This window comes from Cydia strobilella, chromosome 18, assembly GCF_947568885.1.
Source record: "Cydia strobilella chromosome 18, ilCydStro3.1, whole genome shotgun sequence".
Taxonomy (NCBI): domain Eukaryota; kingdom Metazoa; phylum Arthropoda; class Insecta; order Lepidoptera; family Tortricidae; genus Cydia; species Cydia strobilella.
This window is the reverse complement of record NC_086058.1, coordinates 9,336,333-9,358,205: the sequence shown is the minus strand read 5'-3', so window position 1 is coordinate 9,358,205 and position 21,873 is coordinate 9,336,333. Positions and strand designations below refer to the sequence as shown.

Here is a 21,873-nt window from a genome sequence, read left to right as displayed (position 1 = left end):
TGTCACTTTTTTTTTTATTCCTCACCGTAAATTTATAGTATCTCAAGCCATTTCCGTCGGTAGAAAAGAGCAGTAAATTTAAAAAATGTAGGCGCGAAGGGTTACCATCCCAAAGAAAATTTGAATTTCGCGCCTTTTTCTACTGACAAACTTGTCGATCGGCTATAAATTCGACCTTGAAATATCGTAACGATGAATCGAAGCAAAGTTTTGACATCTATAGACCCCATCAGTGATCAGTTTAAGAGCTTATTACACTATCCCATAGACCTAGCATTAATGCACTATCCTAATTTAGTGACTAACAAGGGGGACGCCGCTATACGTGAAAATCATAGGATGTATCTCATATCGCGTCTCACGTATAGCGGCGTCCCTCTTGTTAGTCACTAAATTTAGCAGTGTAATAACCCCTTTAGTTTAACGTAAGTCACGTTGGAGTATGGTTGGAGTTACGAGCTGTATGCAAGCGCATGAATAGGGCCCTTTATTTTGTGGCAACCAAAGTGAACGAATGAATTATTGAATGAAACCGGCTTTGTAATGCAACAAGCGGCGGCGCAACGCAGACAAGTCGAAATCGTCTATTATTCGTGTCAGTCAAATCAAACATAGCGAAGCGTGAGTGAAATCCCTTTGATAATGATAACTGTTAGCAAAAATTGACAGTCCAATGCGAATTGTTATCTAGAATGCAATGCAATCATTAGAAGCTGTTTAAAACTGCAACAGGCATTCGGCTTGGGAACATAAGGAAAAGGAGCCCAGTGGAAAGCGTCGCTCAAAATGTCAGGGTATGTTTTGATTTACTTTAGAATTACTATTATTAGGTTTTTAATGTTACTAGTCCAATATAAGTTACATTGTACAAAATATGATAAAATTTCTTTGGTACACCCAAGATGCAGTTACTATGATATATTATTTTGATGAAATCATCAAATTTTATCCATTAACAAAGAAATGTGACCAGTGGGATATAACCCCACTTGATAATTGCAACTCAAGGGTTTTGGGTTAACTATAAGATACATCTACCTACATTTCTTACTCGGTCACTACAGTGAGCGCTCTATTCTCGGTCAAACAAACTAGTTCGCTCTTTTAGTTAATTTAGTTCAGTTCTGTTGTTGAGAGCCAGGAATTGGTTTTTCATTACATTTTTTCCAATCTTTGGTAACTGAATATATTATATCGCGATATTATCGCCGAAATTCGGGAGAGCACATGTGATTGCGTACCTGACAAATCCAGACTGGTTTTGTTGAAGTACCCTCATATTTGAATACACTAGAGAAAACAATTCAACTTGTATGATACAATGTGTGGATACGAAACATTAAAACACCTTATCAGAATTTAAAAAAATCTAATATGTAGAAAAATATTAGATTTTACTTCATATTTTATGGGCGTAAAGGCGTAATAGTGTTAGCTTGTTCTTTCATCTCATACACACTTGTGCCAGCGACATTGTCAACCGTTTCATTCCATCCATTTACTGTTTCATTCAGTCGAGCACTCTCCAATCCCACTGAACTAAAGGACCTAAAGAGCGATTAAGGCTGTGTAAAAAGATTTAGTTCCTTTGGTCCTTCACGGGATTTCATTCTTAACAGTTCTTAGTTCATGACTGACTCAAGCCTAGTATGGACATATGGTTCCACACCCATACCTTGTTATAGATAAGATTATAGTACATGAACCATGATTTCATTTCAACCCAGGCCATTGGTGCTCTAAGTTCACTGAACTAAAAAGCTTTGTCCTATATTTTACAGCCCACTACACTAGATGTTCCATTGCAATCTATATTTTGGTAAACATTGCTCAAGGCAATGATAATGTTACCTAAACTTTACAATGCCTAAATACGTTAGTCAAACCAAGAAAAATCTGCAGAGATTTTGACAGCACATGCGGTGCAGGTGTTATTTTAAACGTCAAACTTCTATGAAATTATGACTTATAACTAACACGGGCACTGTGTGTGCTGTCAAAATCTCTCCAGACTTTTCTTGGTCTAACTGTAGTATGAAAATTGAACATAAAGACTGAACACTAAATTCTGGCCATGCATGATATTGATATGGTAATTTTTTTTAACAAATGCTCATTTTCAAGCAGCACTTTTTTTAATAATTAGTGGATATCAAAGTACTTGATTGTATTTTGATTTTATTGTACCATATCTTCAAGTTGATAACGACAAAAACCTAACTGTCAATGGTTTCTTAACTAAGTAAAATTAATAATATTATGAAATTTCAGGAAATCTTATTCATTGCGTGAAATGAAATCAATAGTGGATTACCTATCAGTAAACCGCTTGTACGGTGAAACAAGGGGCCGAAAGATGTGGATGGAGTTTGCCAATTCTAATGTGAGTTAACTTACTGTTTTTTTTGAGTTGCTGGATATTTAACTTTCTCTCAGTTAATTAAATTTCAAATAGTCCCGCTGCAAGCTGAATTTGCAATGCAATATTTGTATAAGTTTTCTTTATATTTGGTTAATTTCATACATAAAATATGTTAATTCTTATTCATTACCATCTTGTTTCAGTTGACACAAAGAACCTGGCAGAGCCTCAAAGAAACATTCTTAAAAAGAATCCTACCAGACATTACTAATCCATATTACAGGCTAGACCCTGATCAGATATTAAGCTTCAAGCGAGGGTACTTGATAATTTCATCCAGTTCTATTTGTTTTATTTATGTCTTGGAGATATTAAATAGGTTTTTTTTTATTACAGGATGAATCTTACACAAAAAGACAGAAGACTGGAATTGCGACCTGTGAACACTTCTAAAAACAATGGTACAGAAATATTTTGTATTAAGTATTGCTAATCAATTGTAAAAATATTGGATGACATTTGTTCATAATATTTTCCAGGTGCAAATGATGAAAATGACCAGCCAAGTACAAGCAAAAAAAATACAGAAGAAAATGCTACAGGTGAGGATACCCAATGTTCAAAAATAGTACACAACAGAGCATCCACTGAGACCCTTATACTTGATACATGTTACCAAACTGCTGAGGACATGCAAAGTGATCTCGAAAATGCCAACGAAGAACAAAATGAAGATACTGCAAACAAATCAAAACCAGCATTAAAGTCTGTTCGGGATTTCATAGAATATACAGAACCTTTGACACCTATGTTGCAAGAGGTTTTGGATGATTTTGCAACAGACGAAGATTGTTCTGATGCTGAACCACCCATGCAAATAGATGAAAATTATGTAGCTCAAGACGAAATATCAGATACTCCTGAAAATCCTACTTCATCCCAGAGCATTCTGAAACCAAATGAAACACAATACACAACCAAAATCACAACAACTGGAGAAGGGGATAATGAAAAACAAGCAGGAAATATAAATCATAACAAAAATAATACTGAAGAACCAATAGTAGTTCCTGATGACACAGCATTTTCTCAATTGGAGGATGTTATGGTGTTAGTTGATGAAGCTCTTGCACAAGACATAGATAAGGAGATAAGCAGAAATATTGCAAGTCAAGATAAGGAAGCCAGTTCTAATCAGTCCATTCCAATGACTGACAGTTTACTTCCTAATAATCAAGAAGCTATTAAAAATCATACTACACTTGAAGTTCCGTCACCTACACCTTCACCACATGACAATGGTAAAAGAGGAAATAGGAAAAAGGAAAGCCAGGTTGATGATAAACAATCAAATTCAAAAACCAACTTGATGTCATGTCAAGAGCCAGAACAAAAAGGTTCTGATGGACTAATCACTATCGACTCTAATGAAGAAAAGGCGAATAACACAGATACTGCAAAAGACAAACATACAGCTGAAAGTCCAGAATCTCCTAAAAAGCCTTCTCTAAATAATGACAAAGTTCATGAAATACATTCAGATAGTAGCACAGGCATTAAAGATGTAGAGCCGCAAGTTGTTAACCCATGCTTGAAAAGTGTCAGTTTATTTGAACAGTTGTCTACGACAAAATATAGTGATTCAGATTCAAATAATAAAGAAAACGCCAATGACCAGCGAAAAATGCAAGCGCAAAATGCTGCAGAAACAAAGAAGAATAATGATTCAATGAGTGATGGAACTAAAGTAAATGAAGATCAAAACACCAATAAACAAACACAGCATGGTGTTATTCTTCTAAACTCTCGTACCACCTCTGACAGTGCCGATGACTCTGATATCCACCATAGACCTCTTGCCCGTTCATCTTTCAAAATTCAAAAGGATAAAAAATTAGCTAGCATTTTCGGATTTTCTAATGGTAAGTCATGTGACATAGACATTTCAATGTTACGTTAAAGTCGAGAGGTGTATGGATATTTCAGATATTTGTGTATATATATATATATATCTCTCTCTTTAGCCTTTTTCTACCCTTTGGGTGTAGGCCTCCTTCATTTTGCGCCATTCGTCGCGGTTCTGTGCGACTTGGAGCCACTGTTTCCCCACAGTCTTCTTAATGTCGTCGTCCCAGCGCATCTGGGGTCTACTTTGAGGACGCTCTTCCCCCCATGGTCGCCACTCGAGACGAATCGATCTTATATATATATATATATTATAGTGCCTTACATTTTATGCGAGCAATAGGTGCTGAAGATACTTCCTGGAATTTACAAGTGCTGATACGTAATTTACTGTTAAAATCACTGCAAAAAAGGGAAACTCAAATTGGATGCGTGTTGTGGAAATTATTTATTATATAAAATGGTTGAATCTGATTATATTAATATCGTTATGGTATAACAGTATATTTCCCAGATTTCAATATATAACTTATGGTCATTCCCCACGTTTTCGGTTTGGGAATGTTTTACACTAGCCAAAAATATATAGGTACAAACTATATTAAGAACATAAACTTTTAAAATTCCTAAGCACATTGGGAGGCTGGGAGCTTACTATTTATCTATAATTAATTCATAGTTTTGTAACTATCTTACAATATGCAAAGAAATGATTTACCCACCTAAAACCCCGGGTATGCTTACGGTATGGTGTACTGGTTCACAAAACTTCCATGCCTTACTAAATTAACTTTGAAATATTATTGCTTACTCTTCCTCATAGCCAATAAGACAAAACTAACAATAACATGTTAGTGTTATGAACAATAGATAATTTTTCAGGTGGCGCTCCCAAAAGCAGAAAATTTAATGGTCGCAAGAGGACAACCTCCCACCGTAAAGTGGAGTGAGTTTAATTTATTCATTCAACTTATGTTTCATTTTCCCTCAAGTCAAGGTATTAAATATCGAAACGGTCAAACTGCCAAATATATGTAGACACGACCTTATTGCTCATGCATTAAGGTAGTGTGTACTGTGTATATATGTTTGCCACTTGTCCGTATCTATATTTATTTAATACCTTGACTGTACCACTATTGCAAATCTCCTTAACGGCTTCATATTATTATTGATCTATTTTGCCAATTACTGTCTCTTATTATATTATGGTATAAAAAAATAACCGACAATAATAAATACAATTTATCATTATCACTTATAGTGGAAAAAAATTATGGGCCCTGGAGGGAAAGTGCCTTAAAACCTTAAGCTAGCTCATTTTACTTAAAAGAAACATCCTTTTATTTTTAAAAAGAAACAAAACTGCATTCAGAGATTTTTTAAATTAGCTTCTCTTGCCCGGGAATTAAACAAACTAAAAATTCCAAAAAATAAAAATTTGCTATTTTATTCTACTAGTCGATACAGTTAATGTTAATGATAACATTTCTCCAAGAAACAATAGGTCTTACACTCGTCTGTCGTACAAAATTATTTATTTAATACTAACAACTATGGACTGTAACTGTCTGAAAATAAATTATAAAAAAAAAAAATCCATAAAATCAATTATTTAGTACTCAAGGATAATTTTAGATAGGCGAAATTGAAAAAACAAATGAAAAATCTTTAACTGCAGTTTTGTTTCTTTTAAAAAATAAAACAATGTTTCTTTTAAGTAAAATGAGCTAACATAAGGTTTTAAGGCACTTTCCCTCCAGGGCCCATTGATTTTTTCCACCCTCTATAAGGTTAAAATTATATATACAATAGCTTGTTGGTAGGCCACAATCATCATTATGATTCATCATCATCATCTTCTTTGCGTTATCCCGGCTTTTTACCACGGCTTATGGGAGCCTGGGGTCCGCTTGACAACTAATCCCAAGAATTCGCGTAGGCACTAGTTTTTGATCATCATTGTGATTATTTTCATGATTATAGATCGGACTCCAGCGACTGGACATCGACTAGCGACAGCGAGTACGTGTCACCTCCGCACGGCAGAAGGAACAGATATGCTAGGAAATATCTGTAAGTAATACATATGTCAAATATAAAATTGTCTGTATACCTAGAAAGACGATAGTGAAACAAAGTACCTACTTAATGATAGATAACTGTAAAAGAATTAGAGAAAAACTGATTTAAATATACCGAAAATTTTGGACTTACAAGTAATTTGGATGATTGACACTTTACAAAAAGCGGTTCTTAAAAGAATATCAAACCCAACAACTGTCTTGTTTACACAAACTACCATTATTGACATTTTTACGTTGACGATTGACGTATTGTTAAATGACGTTCTTAAGCCTATAAGGCAGAGGGAATATATTTCCCACCTAATTTTGAACTTTATTTTAGAGTGACAGGGTTCAATTTTGCATAATTCCTAGCACCCATATGCCTTTTAAAGAGTTAATCCCCTAACCAAAACGAGAGTTCTGTCATTGGATTTCTCGTTCATAGTGCCATGTCCACTTTAAATAATCAACTTACAGGGGTCTACATTTGGTAGCCAATCAACGACCTTGAAGTTTTAAATCTAAAATTGAACTTTTCTTTGCTTCGGTTCAATTATTTAGACCAGGTCACACTGGGTGGTGGTGATTACACATGCACGTGCGCTAAAATTTTGGCCTCAAACGTCAAGCAAGCAGTGTGCCGTCTGTTATAAGTATCTGTAAATTACAACGCGCACGTGCATATCTGCGCACACGCACCCGGTGTGCACAGGCCTTTAAAACTTTAAAGTTGCCTACTGTTGTGGACACTAACGTTAGCGTTACCTATTTTCGCAGGAAACCACGTGCAGCCCGAATAATGTCCCTCGAGGAGGAAGGGGGCTTGTTCGTCATGCTGGGGAAGAAGGTTTATCCGTTGGTCAAAGATGGCAAACTAGTCAAGAACTATGTCACTTTCCTGCCTGAGAGTAAGTTGAAATCCCGCTGTGTGATATTACTGATTATTTTGTGTAATCTTTGTCATTATAAGACCACTGTTACTTTAGTAAATTGAATCGTCAATTGTATAATCAGTAATAATCAAGTTTACGATAGTTCACGCTAAAAAAAAATTATCCTTGCCTCACTATAATGTCTGATTATGCCATAAGCTGATTTAAAGGGAGATTTTAACAGAACTAACTATAAATTAACTTCTCTCAACAGGTGATCCCGAAGAAGATGATTCTTATTGGAAATCCAAATATATCGAAGAAAGGAAACGAACAGACGAATTAAAAAAGTAAGAGTTATATCGGCAGATTTTATAGAGCTGGGGCCCATTTCTCAAACGATATTAGTTTAATATTACTAGTGTGTTGCCATGGTAACCCATACGATTTGACAGTTCGTGGACTAATATTATTAGTCTAATATCGTTCGAGAAATGGGCCCAATGGCATTGAGTTATTATTACTAGATTACTACAGAGAAGCCATACCAAACAATGAAACTGTCGCAATCACAACCTGTACCACGCGACCAAAACGTCGTAAGCGCCGTAAAATTCGTGGCGCTTACGCGTTTAGGTCGCGAGATTCACGCTCCGCTTCTATGGCTTGATGTCAAAACAGCATCAACTCATGGCGCAAAATACTGGTTCTCTGTGCCGGTTCTATACGTTAGTAATAATAGTTCAATGCCCTGTGGTTATTTTCATGGTATAATAGTATTATATATATTTTTTTACGTTTTGTACTTACAGAAAACTTGGACATTCCAAGTCTAATGGTGTGCTAGATAAAGAAGAAAAGGATAGTTCTATCTCGGTATCTTCTGTCACTTCACCCCTGTAAGTAATCATACAAATACCAGCAACTGCCTGCGACGTCACCAGCTTGCGGATAATTTCTTAAATATGTCCAAGTTATATTCTTTTTACACCAAATTTCATCCACATCTGTTCACTATTCGGCCTTTTCGCGTGATTGACTAACATCGATACCCTAGTACACAGTCCTACTACTTACGCGGAAAATTTGATTGCAATAACAACTTTATGTTTGTGTCTATGGTACAAATCACAACAAAATGTTCTCTTCAATTAGTACGATTGGGAACTAGGATATCGATATGTACAGCGTACTCTACTATTAGTAGTATTAATTCGATGCAAAGAGGATATATAAGAAGAAGAGCGGTACTGTCATAGTAACTTTGTAACCACCATGGATAAATGATTTTTTTATTTGCATTAATTATTTTTATATGATTTTGAGCCATGTTCTTTCACTGATATGCGTTAAAATTATAAATAACAAACGAAACCGTCAACGCCCTCTATACGAGAGTAGGCCAAAACTAGTGGCGCCACCTGATCGAGAATCAAATTTTCGTGATTTTCGAGGCACATTTTTTCCTTAGATCCATCTATTACGGAGTTATATCTATCTTTGATTTGATGACAACCAGCACGGGTTTTCATGTTGTTGTTTGACGATTACATTTTATTAATTTATTTTTCAGGACCGAAAATCGCACAAAATTACCGCCAAGCCGACAAGAAAGTGTTCAAGGTATGTTATACAATAGGTACATACAAACATTTGTGATTAAATGTTTTCATAATTATTCGCTTGATAAATTCTCACCTGATTTAATAAAAATCTTGAATAGCTGGGTCCACACAAAGCGAGCATACGCGCGAGGCAATTTCCTCGCGCACAACACGGCTGGTGAAGACGTGCCTCGCTCGCGCCGCCTCGGCCGAGGCTAATCACAAATTATGCAATTTTAAATTTAAATGGTTCTCATGTTCACAAACACAACAAATTAAAAGTCCTTAAAGGGGGTATTACTGCAATGTTCTGCCACCAGAGTGCAGCACTAGCCCCTTTAGTAAACCATAGAGTAACTTGTACATACTGTACCTTTAACAGATTTTTGACAAGTTTTCAGAGATAATAAAATATGACATTGATCCATCAAGGCGGTTTGTTTATACTTTTACAGAGGACCTACCGGGAAACGCGAATCTGAAATTTCGCTATCTGTCTCTTTATCGCTCGAAGCAAGAGTGACAGAGATGTTAGATAACGAAATTTCGATTTTCTTGTTTCGCGATAGACCCTCAGTTTGTGGTAGTGGCGCCCCCTACGCAGAGTTTCGCGTAATATTCCCTATTAATTACGGTACTCTTGCCGTGTTTGTGTTGTGTGTTTCGTCCACGTCTATAAGATTACATGTATATGTGTATTATGTATATGTGTGTGTTGTATGTATGTGTGTATGTGATTGTGGGCGCGCAATAAAAAAAAAGTGTTGTCTTCACGAAAATACGTTTCTAAGAGTTGTGAAAGATTTGTTTGTGAATTTTATTTACCAGCTGACTTTATACGTATGACACATAAGTTATGAGATCTCTATTAATATACCTGAATAAATTTGTTTCAGGAAATGAATTAATGCGACGATATAGCGGGGTTATGGAAAAACCGGTCAACAAAGAAACATTAAAAATCAAATTCACTAAAAACGATCAAGTAAGTTAAATAGATGATTTAACTGATTTATTTTTATTGCTACACTTCCTTGTGCATATTTATTTTCCTTTTGATAGCCATTAGTTACATTCTAAAACGTTATAACTGTTGTTTTATGTATGTTATGTTATGTATGTGTTATGTTGTGTAGGTTACTTTGACATTTTTGACCGTTCGAACGCCACGTCTATCGTGTGCGGTGGCACGAAGGTTGATAATAGCTGTAGCCACGCGCGTCAGTTGACGACTTTGACATATTTGGCGGCCAAACGTCAGTATACTATTAAGGCACACCGCCTAGGAGGATATAAACAAACGGAGTAGCCATTAACAGGCATTCCCCTCTGTCGAAAATAGTCGTCCAATGGTCATACACAATGTATGGACTGACGTTTATCTGACATGGCTATTTTGACGTTACGTATACATTTGACGTTTCCCTCCCCCGCAAAAATTAGCAGACTTTTTTGTACACCAAATTTCAGAAGTGGCGGCTCCGTTTGGTTATACACCGCACATGAGCCGAATTTATCAGAAAGTTAGAGCCTAAACTAAATCTCAATATTCACAGAATATCTGAAAACATTCAGTGACCTTAGATATCCAGGCGCTAGATTACTGGCTAATTGAGCTCCTGTGCTGCGCCTAAGATCTATTCACACTATCTATAATTCTATACACTGCAATTTCTAAATTTTAAGGAAGTACAACTAGAGGGTCACTGGCAACACATAAACCCAGTTCTGGCGCAAGTGGTGTCCATTTTCCACAAGGATTCGGAGAAGAAAGCTGACACGGTCACTTGTGTGGAGCTGTCGAGCGGGAACACCACACCCATCACCCCTTCGGTTATACCTACTGAGGCGCCCATGGATACAGGTAAATATTTAAGGAAGTACAACTAGAGGGTCACTGGCAACACATAAACCCAGTTCTAAGGCAAGTAGTGCTTCTCTGATGGAAAGCCACATTTTAAGTTAGAAATGGGTCAATTGGATCATACAGTAGCTTAATATTAGGGCTTCCAATACCAGGATCCCGACTTTTAAATGCCATATATATATATATATAGAATAAAATGTTATGTATAGATAGACTTTAAACATCTTCCTTGATCACAAACCTCATAATGGCATTAAACACACATTATTGAGGTCTACCTTCCCTTCTAGGTAAAACAGTTCCGGTATCTTTAGAAAAAATAGGGATGTAACGATATATGATTTTGCCGATACGATATCGATACCGATTTTTAAAGTAAATAATCGTCGATACCGATATCGATGGCTTAGTAAATTAAATAAATAAAGAATAATGTACTTAATAGTATGCATACAACTTATGTTTAATAGACACTCGATTTTGTGAAATGTAAAAACCCAAAAATAAAAATAAAGAAAAATGCCAAATCAAAATCAAAGAAAAGATTTACTTAGGTAATCATCAAGTAATCAAAGCAAAAGTAAATCTAAATCAGTCAAATTAAAGTTCACTTTAGGTAGTTGTTTTTTTAATCAAAGTTTATTCAAATTATTAGCAGATAGTCTGTTCGCAAATCATTTTGTATTTGCGCTTTTCGAACTGTGATATCAGTTGTATTTAAATCGGCGATGCCGATATGTCGACCTGCCGATTATATCGGCCGATATATCGGAATCGCTATCGGTATCGTTACATCGCAAAAAAAAAATAGAATGTAAGATGCAACTGCGTTTAATTTTTTCTTCAGAGGCCGTGCGATAGTCACGGCACAGAGCTTACACGCCATACTTCAAAAATCATTTGCGTTTCTATGTGTGAACGGTACGTCTGTACACGCGTCAACGTCATGCGTCATTGTGTGAGTAAGTTGCTTCTGAGCGGTCGGCAAACGGTCGTCAATCTACTGTCGCGGGGCGAGGTAATTCGCATCCGGGCGGGGCGGTGCGTGGCCGTTCTGTATGATAATATTAATACTATAGGGTATTTGACTGTATTTAAAATAAATTGTTTTACACCATGCATGAAATAAAGCACCAGAAGATTAATAGAGAAACGGAGACAGCAGTTATTTTTAGACACAATTTCTATTTAAAACCCGTATAAAACTATAAAGAGTAGGTAATTTGATTGTGACGTCACATGCTAGTGTTTCATATAAATTCCATAGCAGCAAAACCGTTTTGACAGTTCGAAAAAAGAAACTGATTTGACTAGTAGTCAAATACCCTATTGCTTATTCTGTGCTCACGGCGTATTCGCAAGATCTGGACGCATCTTATCATGACTGTATGTGATTTAAAATTTGAAATTATTTCCTTCTGTTTCAGTACGCGATAAAGTAAACGAGTTAGAATCAGCGATATTTAAAGAGATAGAAGAGAAAGATCAGAAAGATGACGAAGTACACGAAGTTGTGGAGCAAAAGGAAGATAAAGAAAAAAGTGTGCCTGCTGATAATCCAGAAGTTAAGGATATTGTTCAAGAAAATGTTGAAGGACAAGCAAATATTACACAAAGGTATTATTCTAATGTAACTTTTACTTCAGTGTCGTGAAGGTTTTCAGCCTACCTGTATATTAACATCAATCAACATACTCACTAAATTCACTAATAATAAATAAATAATAATTAACCCTATATACAATGCCACTGCTTGGCACAGGTAACAGAGAAAAATTCTCAGTAGTTAGCAACAATAGTTATTTGTGCAACAGGAAAGTTGGTTTTTCTTGCGAGTGTTTATTTTGAGTCCCGAGAAAGCGAAAGAATCTATAATTTAATCACGAGCGAAGCGAGTGATTCTAAGGTAGAATCTTGAGAGTAGCGAGGGACTCAAAAACACGAGATGTAAAATAACTTTGCTCTCGTGTTGCACACATAATTTTTCACCTCAGTAGTGAGAACATATTAAAGGTTAAAATGTATTTCGAATTACACAGAATAAACAGAAAAAAAAGTATTATAATATGTACGATACGATAAGATACCATACGATACGATACGGTACGATACCGTACCGTACCGTAGTATGAAGTTCATGGCCTTCACTAAATTAAAAAGCTACATTGTTTCACTCCCTGGAGTGACGAAAGTAGGCTTGTCCGAGCTGCTGAGGTGAAAAATATTTTTAATGCTCAATACTAAAAGGAACCTAGATGATAAATCAAGAGTGTTAATTTTATTGTACCTACCAAAAAAACACGAGGTTATTTTCATGTGTATTATTTTGAATCTACATTATTGTTTCTAGGAAAAAACGAGGGAAACCTAAAAGAGCAGTTTCACCAGCAGCTGTAGTGGCACAGAGCCCGGCTAAAAAGCCAAAAAAATCTGTAGAGCTAAGTAAAATTGTAGAGGAAGTAAAAGCTCAAGATGTTAACAATAGCACACCGAATGTCGGGAGGCAAACAAGGTCCCCTAGGAAACTCTTAAATGGTGCGTGTTTTCTTTAATGTCGCTGTTATTACGTAGCATGTAGCGTTACATTATAAAATTCTACCCTAGCCACCCTGAGCCCTATGAAAAGGTCTCGCGTTCCATTGAATTTTGAATCTTTAATTTGACAAATAAAAATTGCATTTCTCTTGGCAAGTTTTGATTTGTGGGTGAATAGAGGATATGTTACAGTTTATAATTATATTCGTTTCCTAGTTTAATCTTTTCGACGCCATGTCAAACACAAAAGCAGTCATCCAGACGCCACGTCACCGAAGTGTCAAAACTGAAATTGAACTTTATGCATATGCATGTAGGTCTATGTTGCTCTGTGGTCTGTGACCGATTAATCGGTCTTTGGCGTCGAACCTACGGTGCGTATATATCGGTCATTGGCGTCCAAAAGGTTAAAACTCCCTAACTCAAAATTTGTTCCGCTAGTTTAACACGTTTACTGTCTCAATTTGAATTGTTAACCTTGCGGCTTTGTAATATGTGTAGGCAGTGAACGTGTTAAATACCACATACAGATTACCGAGTCAAAAGGTTTACCCCAAAAATATATAAAAGTTAAGGTAAACAATGGATAAAGTTACTCTAACAGATTTACGTGGAGCCATTTTTTTAAGTATTACGTAATATTTCAGGCATGACTCCAAAAGCCAAAGCAACAAAGAAGTCAATAGCAAAGGCACAGCCTGAGCCACCTGTTGAAAGTGCACCAACTCCAGTAATCGAAGAAAATGAGGAGGATGAGGTGCGCTACAAATTCCCGTCGCCGGAACCCGAACAGACCACCAAGGCAACTAATACAAACAAAACAAGTCTCAAGAAGCAGTAAGTAGATTTTGTCGGTAAAACTGTGCCAATAGGGAACGTGCGTGAAGTATAGAGGGCACCACCGGACGGTGTTTATTGGCAAAGAAGTGTTAATGTATGTCAATTTTAAGTTTCGAATTTAGGCGACGACATGGCAAACTCTTTAACGCGCAAGGCAGCGTGCGTTAACTGTAGTGGGCAGCACCTGTATATAGGTGTGAATTGTATGGGAACACCCAATAATTCCGAAATATGTTTTTCTGAATTTCATAAGCACGATTTTCATAATCCCGATTTTTTACGACCGGTCTTGCCTAGTGGGTAGTGACCCTGCCTGTGAAGCCGATGGTCCTGGGTTCGAATCCCGGTAAGGGCATTTATTTGTGTGATGAACACAGATATTTGTTCCTGAGTCATGGATGTTTTCTATGTATTTAAGTATTTGTATAGGTATTATATATATCGTTGTCTGAGTACCCACAACACAAGCCTTCTTGAGCTTACCGTGGGACTTAGCCAATTTGTGTAAGAATGTCCCTATAATATTTATTTATTTATTATTTATTTATAAGTCCGAAATATCAAAATTACGATTTTTAAAAACACGGAAGAAAATCACGAATGTGCTATTTCCGAAAATTTTAAATCCGATTGTCATTTTACCGAAAGCTTAAAGTTCCGATTTCACACGTTTCCGAAAAAATGTTTTTCCGAATTCTTAAATTCCGAAAAACCATTGTCCGATCGGAAATAAGATAATTCGGAATTCAGAAATTCGGTCTTTTGTAAGGTCGGAAAAATGAAATTTGTGATATTCAAATGAAGACACGTTTCGTTTGAGTAATTCGGTATTCAGAAACGAACTCTTGCCAGAAGTGGGTTAGGTTAGGTTGGAACTGTGACCCCCAAGTAAACGAACTGTTGCCAGAAGTGGGTTAGGTTAGGTTTGAACTGCGACCCCCAAGCAAACGAACTGTTGTCAGAAGTGGGTTAGGTTAGGTTAGAACTGCGACCCCCAAGAAAACGAACTGTTACCAGAAAAGTGGATTAGGTCAGATTAGAATTGCGACCCTCAAGAAAACGAACTTTAACAATATATTCGGAATATCGTTATGCGGAAATAAAAAAATTGGGATATTTAAAGTATGAATAACGTCAATTCGGAGTTATAAAATTCGGAATAATGGCAATTCGGAATTCGTGATTTCAAAAATCGTAAATGTAAAATTAGGCGTCTTTCACTGTCGGAATTGTTATAATCGGAATTATGTGGTTCGGCATTTAAAATTTCGGAATAATGGCAATTCGGAATTCGTGATTTCAAAAATCGTAATTGTCAAATTCGGTGTTTGTCACCATCGGAATTGGTATAATCGGAATTATGTGGTTCGGAATTTACAAAATTCGGCTTTTCGGAAATATAAATCTTCGTGATTTTCATCATTCGTAATTACGACAGTCGGAATTTTGATAGGTCGAGCATTTTAAAATCGGAATAATAAAATTCGGTATTCTGAAATTCGGCATAACGTTTTTCGGAATTATGTAGTGTACCCGAATTGTATATGTCACCTATGTCAAGTTCAAGTTTTTGATTTAGGCCACAAGGTGGCAGACCCTCCAATGCGCACGGTCCCTAAAATAATAATATTGTTGAGCGTTAAACTGCGACATATTAATATATGTATATTATTCTTATTGACCGCAATATAATATTGCAGAGTTAAATTAAATGTATACACATTATGTGTTTTGCAATGAAATGTAATCAATGAAGACTGGTATTACTTTATGTCGTATACTCGTCCGTATGTGGGAAGTAGCTCAGAAAATGGGTACTTTGAGATTCAGCCAACTTTTTATTAAATCTATTGTCTTGTTTGAATTTTATTTCTGAAACTTAAAACCTGTTTTTCTTTTTATTGAGCTTTAGAGTACCCATTTACTGAATATTGACAGAAACAAGATTGCAGTATTCTATAGAATATGGAATGAATTACCTAATTATCTATCATCTTGTGTTATTCTTTACTTACTTTATATAATAATATAGAATATATTTTATACATAGAAAAATCGAAATCATTTCTGTTCTTTACTTGTAAAAGAAATGTTTCGTATGTCTAAAACATGAAAATACTTGTACATATAATAATATAACATACTGTTATTTTTGTTAAAAGTATGAATGGGAGCAGGTGTTTCATTTGGATCAATAAACACTTGCAAAAGTAATGGTGTATTTATTTACAGTAGTTTTAGACTTAATTTACCTAGTTGTTTAATTATAGTAAAACTTTGCATCACGATAAGCCACTAGAAAATTAACATTGATATTATATTAAAAGTTTAAAAAACAATAATGATCATAGTTTGAGTCCTATAAGCAGACTAGCTGGATTGGTTTGATATATTTTTCTCTTCTAATCATAGCAATATTATAATTGTCTGAGCACTAAGAAACCGCAACGAAATCGGACCATCCGTTGGAGAGCTACGATGCCACAGACAGACATTGGCGTCAAACATAGAACATCACCCCTCTTTCTGCATGGGGGGTTAAAAATAGCAAATCAATAATTCTAATCGTGATGGTCTGATAAAAATCCTCATGCGTTCTTAGTAATGCCAAACAGGATATAATAGGATAGAGCGGTACTGTCATAGTAAATTTTGTAACCACAATAAATTCACTGCCCTCTATTGACACACTTTAAAACTTAAAATGAAGATAAAAATACGATTAAACTTATTTAAACTTGGATAAATGATTTTTTCGTTTGCATTAATTATTTTTATATCATTTTGACCCATGTTCTTTCACTGATATGCGTTAAAATTGTTAAATAACAAACGAAACCGTCAACGCTCTCTATACGAGAGTAGGCCAAAGGTAGTGGCGCCATCTGATCGAGAATCAAATTTTCTTTATTTTCGGGGCACGTTTTTTCCTTAGACTGTATCCATCTATTACGGAGTTATATCTATCTTTGGTAATGCTAAAAAAACGAAATAATACCTACAATCCATGGACTATATGGGGTGCATTAGAATATATCTTAGGTTTTTTTTTTAGGTTTATTTGACCATAGTCTGCTGTGAGGAACCAAACTAATGATCAATATAGCTTTAAATGTTGTGTGACCCTGCTTCCATTGTGACCCGCATGTACATTCGTCTTACACACGCACTCATCATATCAATGCCTTATTCACGCTTGCACACACTCGTTTTCTCTTAACTACGTATCCGTATCATACCACACTTACGAACCTATCATCTACGTATCATATCACACTTACGAATTGACCATAAAAGATATGACAACAAATTTCAAAGTCAAAAACAAGTCGACTAATGTTTGGCGCAGAAACTCATTGGACTGGACTACATAAAAACTGAGACAAGTAGCGAAACGCTGTTCTTTCCCAGTATTAGAGCAATCTCTAATTATATTTTTTTTTTAAATTGCATCCCTGCATATAACCGCATGGCCTTGTGTGTGTAAACCTGATTCTCTTTTGTCCACACAGCTTATCTAACATCGCATCACCCGAAAGCTTATCCCACCACTCGGCAAATAGCAGTCAAGGCTACCAAGACTCTGACACTAGCCCATTTAACATGAACTTCAGAAGAAAGAGACGCCTAAGCGTCTCCACCCTGTCTATAAAAGGCAGGAAATTGAAACGCAAACAAAGAAGCAGATCATATCCCCTAATAAAACATATCTTTAGTGATAGCGATTCATCCTGTAGTATCACTTTCAAAACTGCAAGAAAAGAACAGTCTACCATCAACTCTGAGGTATATAAATCGGATTCGTACCAATTCCTTATGCGTCGGTCTCAGACTATAGAGATACTGGATAAGATTGAGGAGGCGAATGATAACGAAACTGACACGCTAGCGAATGAAATTCGTAACCTTCGTGACGAGATTTTGAAAGCTAATGACTCAATAAATAAAACTGGTACAGCCAGCTCCAGTATACTGTCTCTACCACTGTCCCCAGAACTATCATTTGTTAAAAATTTATCAGTAAACAAAAGTGCTATTGTGGAAATAAATGATTACCCGACAATTAATGAGATGGAGAACAATACTGCGCAAAATACTTGTAATAATAAATATCTCATGTCTGCGGTGGATGTTTCCATGCCGCTCATGAACCAGGATTGCGAACTGCAAGAAAAGTACAGAAAGCATCTAATGGCCGCGATGAGTAATTTATCTGATGGGCCAAATTCTGCTGGACGGAATTTGTCAAACGATTCAAGCATGAGGATGTCGATAACATCCGAATCTATCTTGAAAACATATTCTGGTGTCAATGTTGAGTCGTCAGACTCTCTAGACAGAAGACTGGAGCAACTGCTATTGGAGAGCGCTCAAAAACCTGCGAATAGGGAAGAAAAGATGGAAGTAGATACACAAGTTAAGAAAAAGGGTTCTAGAAAACGTTGTTCAACGCCCCATAAGAAAAACACTGCTCAAAATAAAAAGAAGGTCAATCTAGAACCTGCTATTGTTGAAGAATCAAAAGCTCACTGTTCACGCGGTGGCAGGAGATCATGCCCGCCGTCTGTCAATATTGTTTACTGTGAAAAAAATGTACCAGACAGCCTAGAAATCAATATACAAGATCAAAGGATTGACGTCACTGCGGTTACCAAAAAAAAGCCACGAATTAAAAAGGATATCATCAAAGTCAAAATAACAAAACCGAAGGACAAGCCGCAAAAAAAGAAAAAGTCTCCTCAAAAGAAGCAGAATATTAGCCGCAGCTCAAATACTGAAGGAGAGAACGAGTCTGGTGTGTTTTTGCACGGATTGGAAGACAGTAGCGAACTCATACACAACCATTCAGAGACTTGCCTTCAAATCGGAGACTGTATGAACCAAGACAGCTCCGGCAGTGTAGAGTTCATAGACACTGCATCCAAATCGATAATTTCTTTGAATTCGGCCTCATTCGCTTCCGAGAATAAAGAGAATTTGGGTGGAAACTCAATGGAAAGTGGGAAAACATCACCTGAGCTGTATTGTGACAATGCTCAGTGTGCTACGAATCTGCGTGAGGGTAAGTTTTAATATCTAATATACCTAAGCTTTTTTTCTGTCTCCACAACCGTTTTTTATGTGAAAAGTATGAGATTATAAACTAATTTTTAAGAAGCAGAAATGTCTGCGAACGATGCTTGAACTTGCTTGAGACTTGAACTCACGGCCTCTGGATCGATACTCCAGCACCTGCCACCAAGACCTCATCCATAGTCAGCAAATCTTCCCAATATATGGGTCTAGCGGACCTTAGCGACATCTGCCGTAAGAGCGTTACACTTCTTGAACGGCCACCAGTTTCAAGTCAAATTTGAAATTCGCCAGTTACGATGTGCGATGTGAGATTATAGCTCTTTTTTCAGTAGCTTTATTTGTTTTGTAAAATGCGAACTCTCGAAAAAGACTCTATAACGTTGTCTAATGCTGACAGTATTGTCGACTGCTATTATTATATGAAATTGCGAAACGGGTGTCTCTAACATAGCTAAGCTAATAAATAAGGTGCATTCTGCTATAAAAAAAAATAGCCGAATTATAATAATTTATATTTAATTTTGTCTATAACTATAGGCTAACATACATATAATTTAATTCAGACTACAAGGAAAAGCAAAATAATAGTTATTTGTTATACAAGAGTGCAAAGTTGTATTTTACCCGCGAGTGTGGAATTGAAACACGAGCAAGCGAAAGGATTCTATAGTTGAACCACGAGCGAAGCGAGTTGTTCTAAAATAGAATCCTGAGCGTAGCGAGTGGTTTCAACACACGAGAAGTAAAATACATTTGCACTCGTGAGTAACACAAAACTTTTCCCCTCACTATAGCGAGGAAAGTGCAACATCCACAGGCGTTAGATCATCTTCATCACTGGAATCACTAATTTTTTTTACGACAATACGATATTATAACAGAAAACTCTGGATGTTGTGTATTTTTACGTATCGGAGTCGGCGAGAAAAATTTTGTTGACAATGTTGACATTTCTGACTATGCGTTTTGAAATTGCATCGACTCAACTTGTGCGTTCAGAATTACATTCAACATCATTTTAAAAAACTAATGTTTCTTATGGAATTTAAGGTTTATCACTTAAAATAATTAAATAAAGCTAAATTTGGTATTTTTTATTAAATTCTCAAACCATTTATTTAATGATAATTAATATCGAACGAACCATTATTATGAGCGTTTTACGTTTTGTTATCTGTCAAAAGCTACTTAAACACGCTCTATCCAAGGTCAGATTACTTTCCCCACTAGTGGATAAAATGCGTTTTTCCCCGCTTGTTTTAAAGGATAAAAGACGGCTTTCCTAGCTAGTGAGGGGAAAAGATATTTGATATTTGATTTGAAGGCCCATATTACATATACCTTATAAGGTAATATGTAAGGTATATGTAATATGGGCCTTGTTGCCTGAATAAAATTTTAAAATAAATAAATAAATAATACCGATTCCGAAAATGCGGTCTGATATGATAGATTTATGGGTGATTTTCGGAATTACCGAATACATAATTACATTTAATACTTACTGATAACTCAAGCTTTGATTCTAAAGCAATAAGGTACGGCGTACATCTTTAATTAGTGTTCCGTAAAAAACTTTGTTCACGAAACACTTATGAGATCACTTCGGTCTTGCAAATCGGTTAAATGCGTTTTTTTTTTCAGAGACCGTTTTTTAGGGTTTTCCGTCTGTCACCAGGCTGTATCTCGTGACCCGTGATAGGTAGACAGTTGAAATTTACACAGATGATGTATTTTTGTTGCCGCTATAACAACAAATACTAAAAACAGAATAAAATAAATATACAAGTGGGGCTTTGGGCTCCCATACTACAAACGTGATTTTTTTTGCCGTTTTTGCGTAATGATAAAAGATAATGATAACCCTTCGTGCGCGACTCCGACTCGCACTTGGCGGATTTTTACAATTGTTTATACTTATCTGATATAAAATTAAATTGAATACAATCAAATTAAATATATACTGAAAATGTTTGGTTAGATTTATGTTAGTAGCAAGAGTTGACTAAGTTTAATATTATCTCGGCAGCTAGAGCAACAGAGGTGCAAAGCGCAGACAGCGGCAACACGATGTATTTCACCCCGTTCGCGAGCCGATGCAACAGCGCTCTCACCGCCGACCTGTCAGATCCGCCCGCTCCCGAACCTCGCACTTCCAAATGGTATCTCCTCAGTGAGGACGTAAGTAACACAAACTATTTTGATGTGCAGGATGACAGGCCAGTCTATGGCGCTAATTTGCAACAGATATTCCCTATTACCTGTGCTATCCCTGACCTATCAACCATTACGGAGATGTCAGAGAAAAGCCAAAAAGCAAGTTTGGACGCTGAAGAATTTAGACGGGATACAAAGTGACATAAGTATTATTTTTGTTTAATTTCTATTATTGATGTTTGTAGATAATTAAGAATATTATGTTTGTTTAATTTCTGATATACCTAAGCTCGATTTGTAATTGATGTTGAATTAATATATTGATGAAGAATTTAATGTTTGGTTTACTTTAACCTTTTGGACGCCAATGACGGATATATCGGCACCGCAGGTCCAACGCCAGACTGATTAATTCGTCACAGACCACAGAGCAACATAGACCTACGTGCATAAAGTTCAATTTCAGTTTTGACACTTCGGTAACGTGGCGTCCGAGTGACAGCTTTTGCGTTTGACACGGCGTCGAAAAGATTAAAAGATATGGTGAGCTACATAAATTCTTAGGTTGGTTAACATGGCTTTTCCA

The 21,873-nt window shown here is 36.2% G+C and overlaps 1 protein-coding gene across 2 annotated transcripts; it reads left to right on the top strand.

Moving 5' to 3' along the window:
• Positions 1-560: 560 nt before the first annotated feature.
• On the top strand, positions 561-21,623 carry LOC134749205 (uncharacterized). Of its 2 annotated transcripts, none has more exons than XM_063684073.1 (18): positions 561-794; positions 2,272-2,383; positions 2,566-2,681; positions 2,759-2,823; positions 2,902-4,284; positions 5,150-5,213; positions 6,254-6,343; positions 7,114-7,244; positions 7,483-7,558; positions 8,021-8,107; positions 8,782-8,831; positions 9,709-9,797; positions 10,499-10,676; positions 12,107-12,296; positions 13,030-13,214; positions 13,862-14,051; positions 17,567-19,116; positions 21,160-21,623. In XM_063684073.1, exons 1-18 carry the CDS (start codon positions 787-789, stop codon positions 21,486-21,488), a joined length of 4,893 nt encoding a protein of 1,630 aa, XP_063540143.1. In that variant the 5' UTR covers positions 561-786; the 3' UTR covers positions 21,489-21,623. The 2 variants fall into 2 exon arrangements, with proteins under 2 accessions (XP_063540143.1, XP_063540144.1); XM_063684074.1 differs by having other exon boundaries at positions 563-794; positions 2,902-2,964.
• The last annotated feature ends 250 nt before the right edge of the window (positions 21,624-21,873 follow it).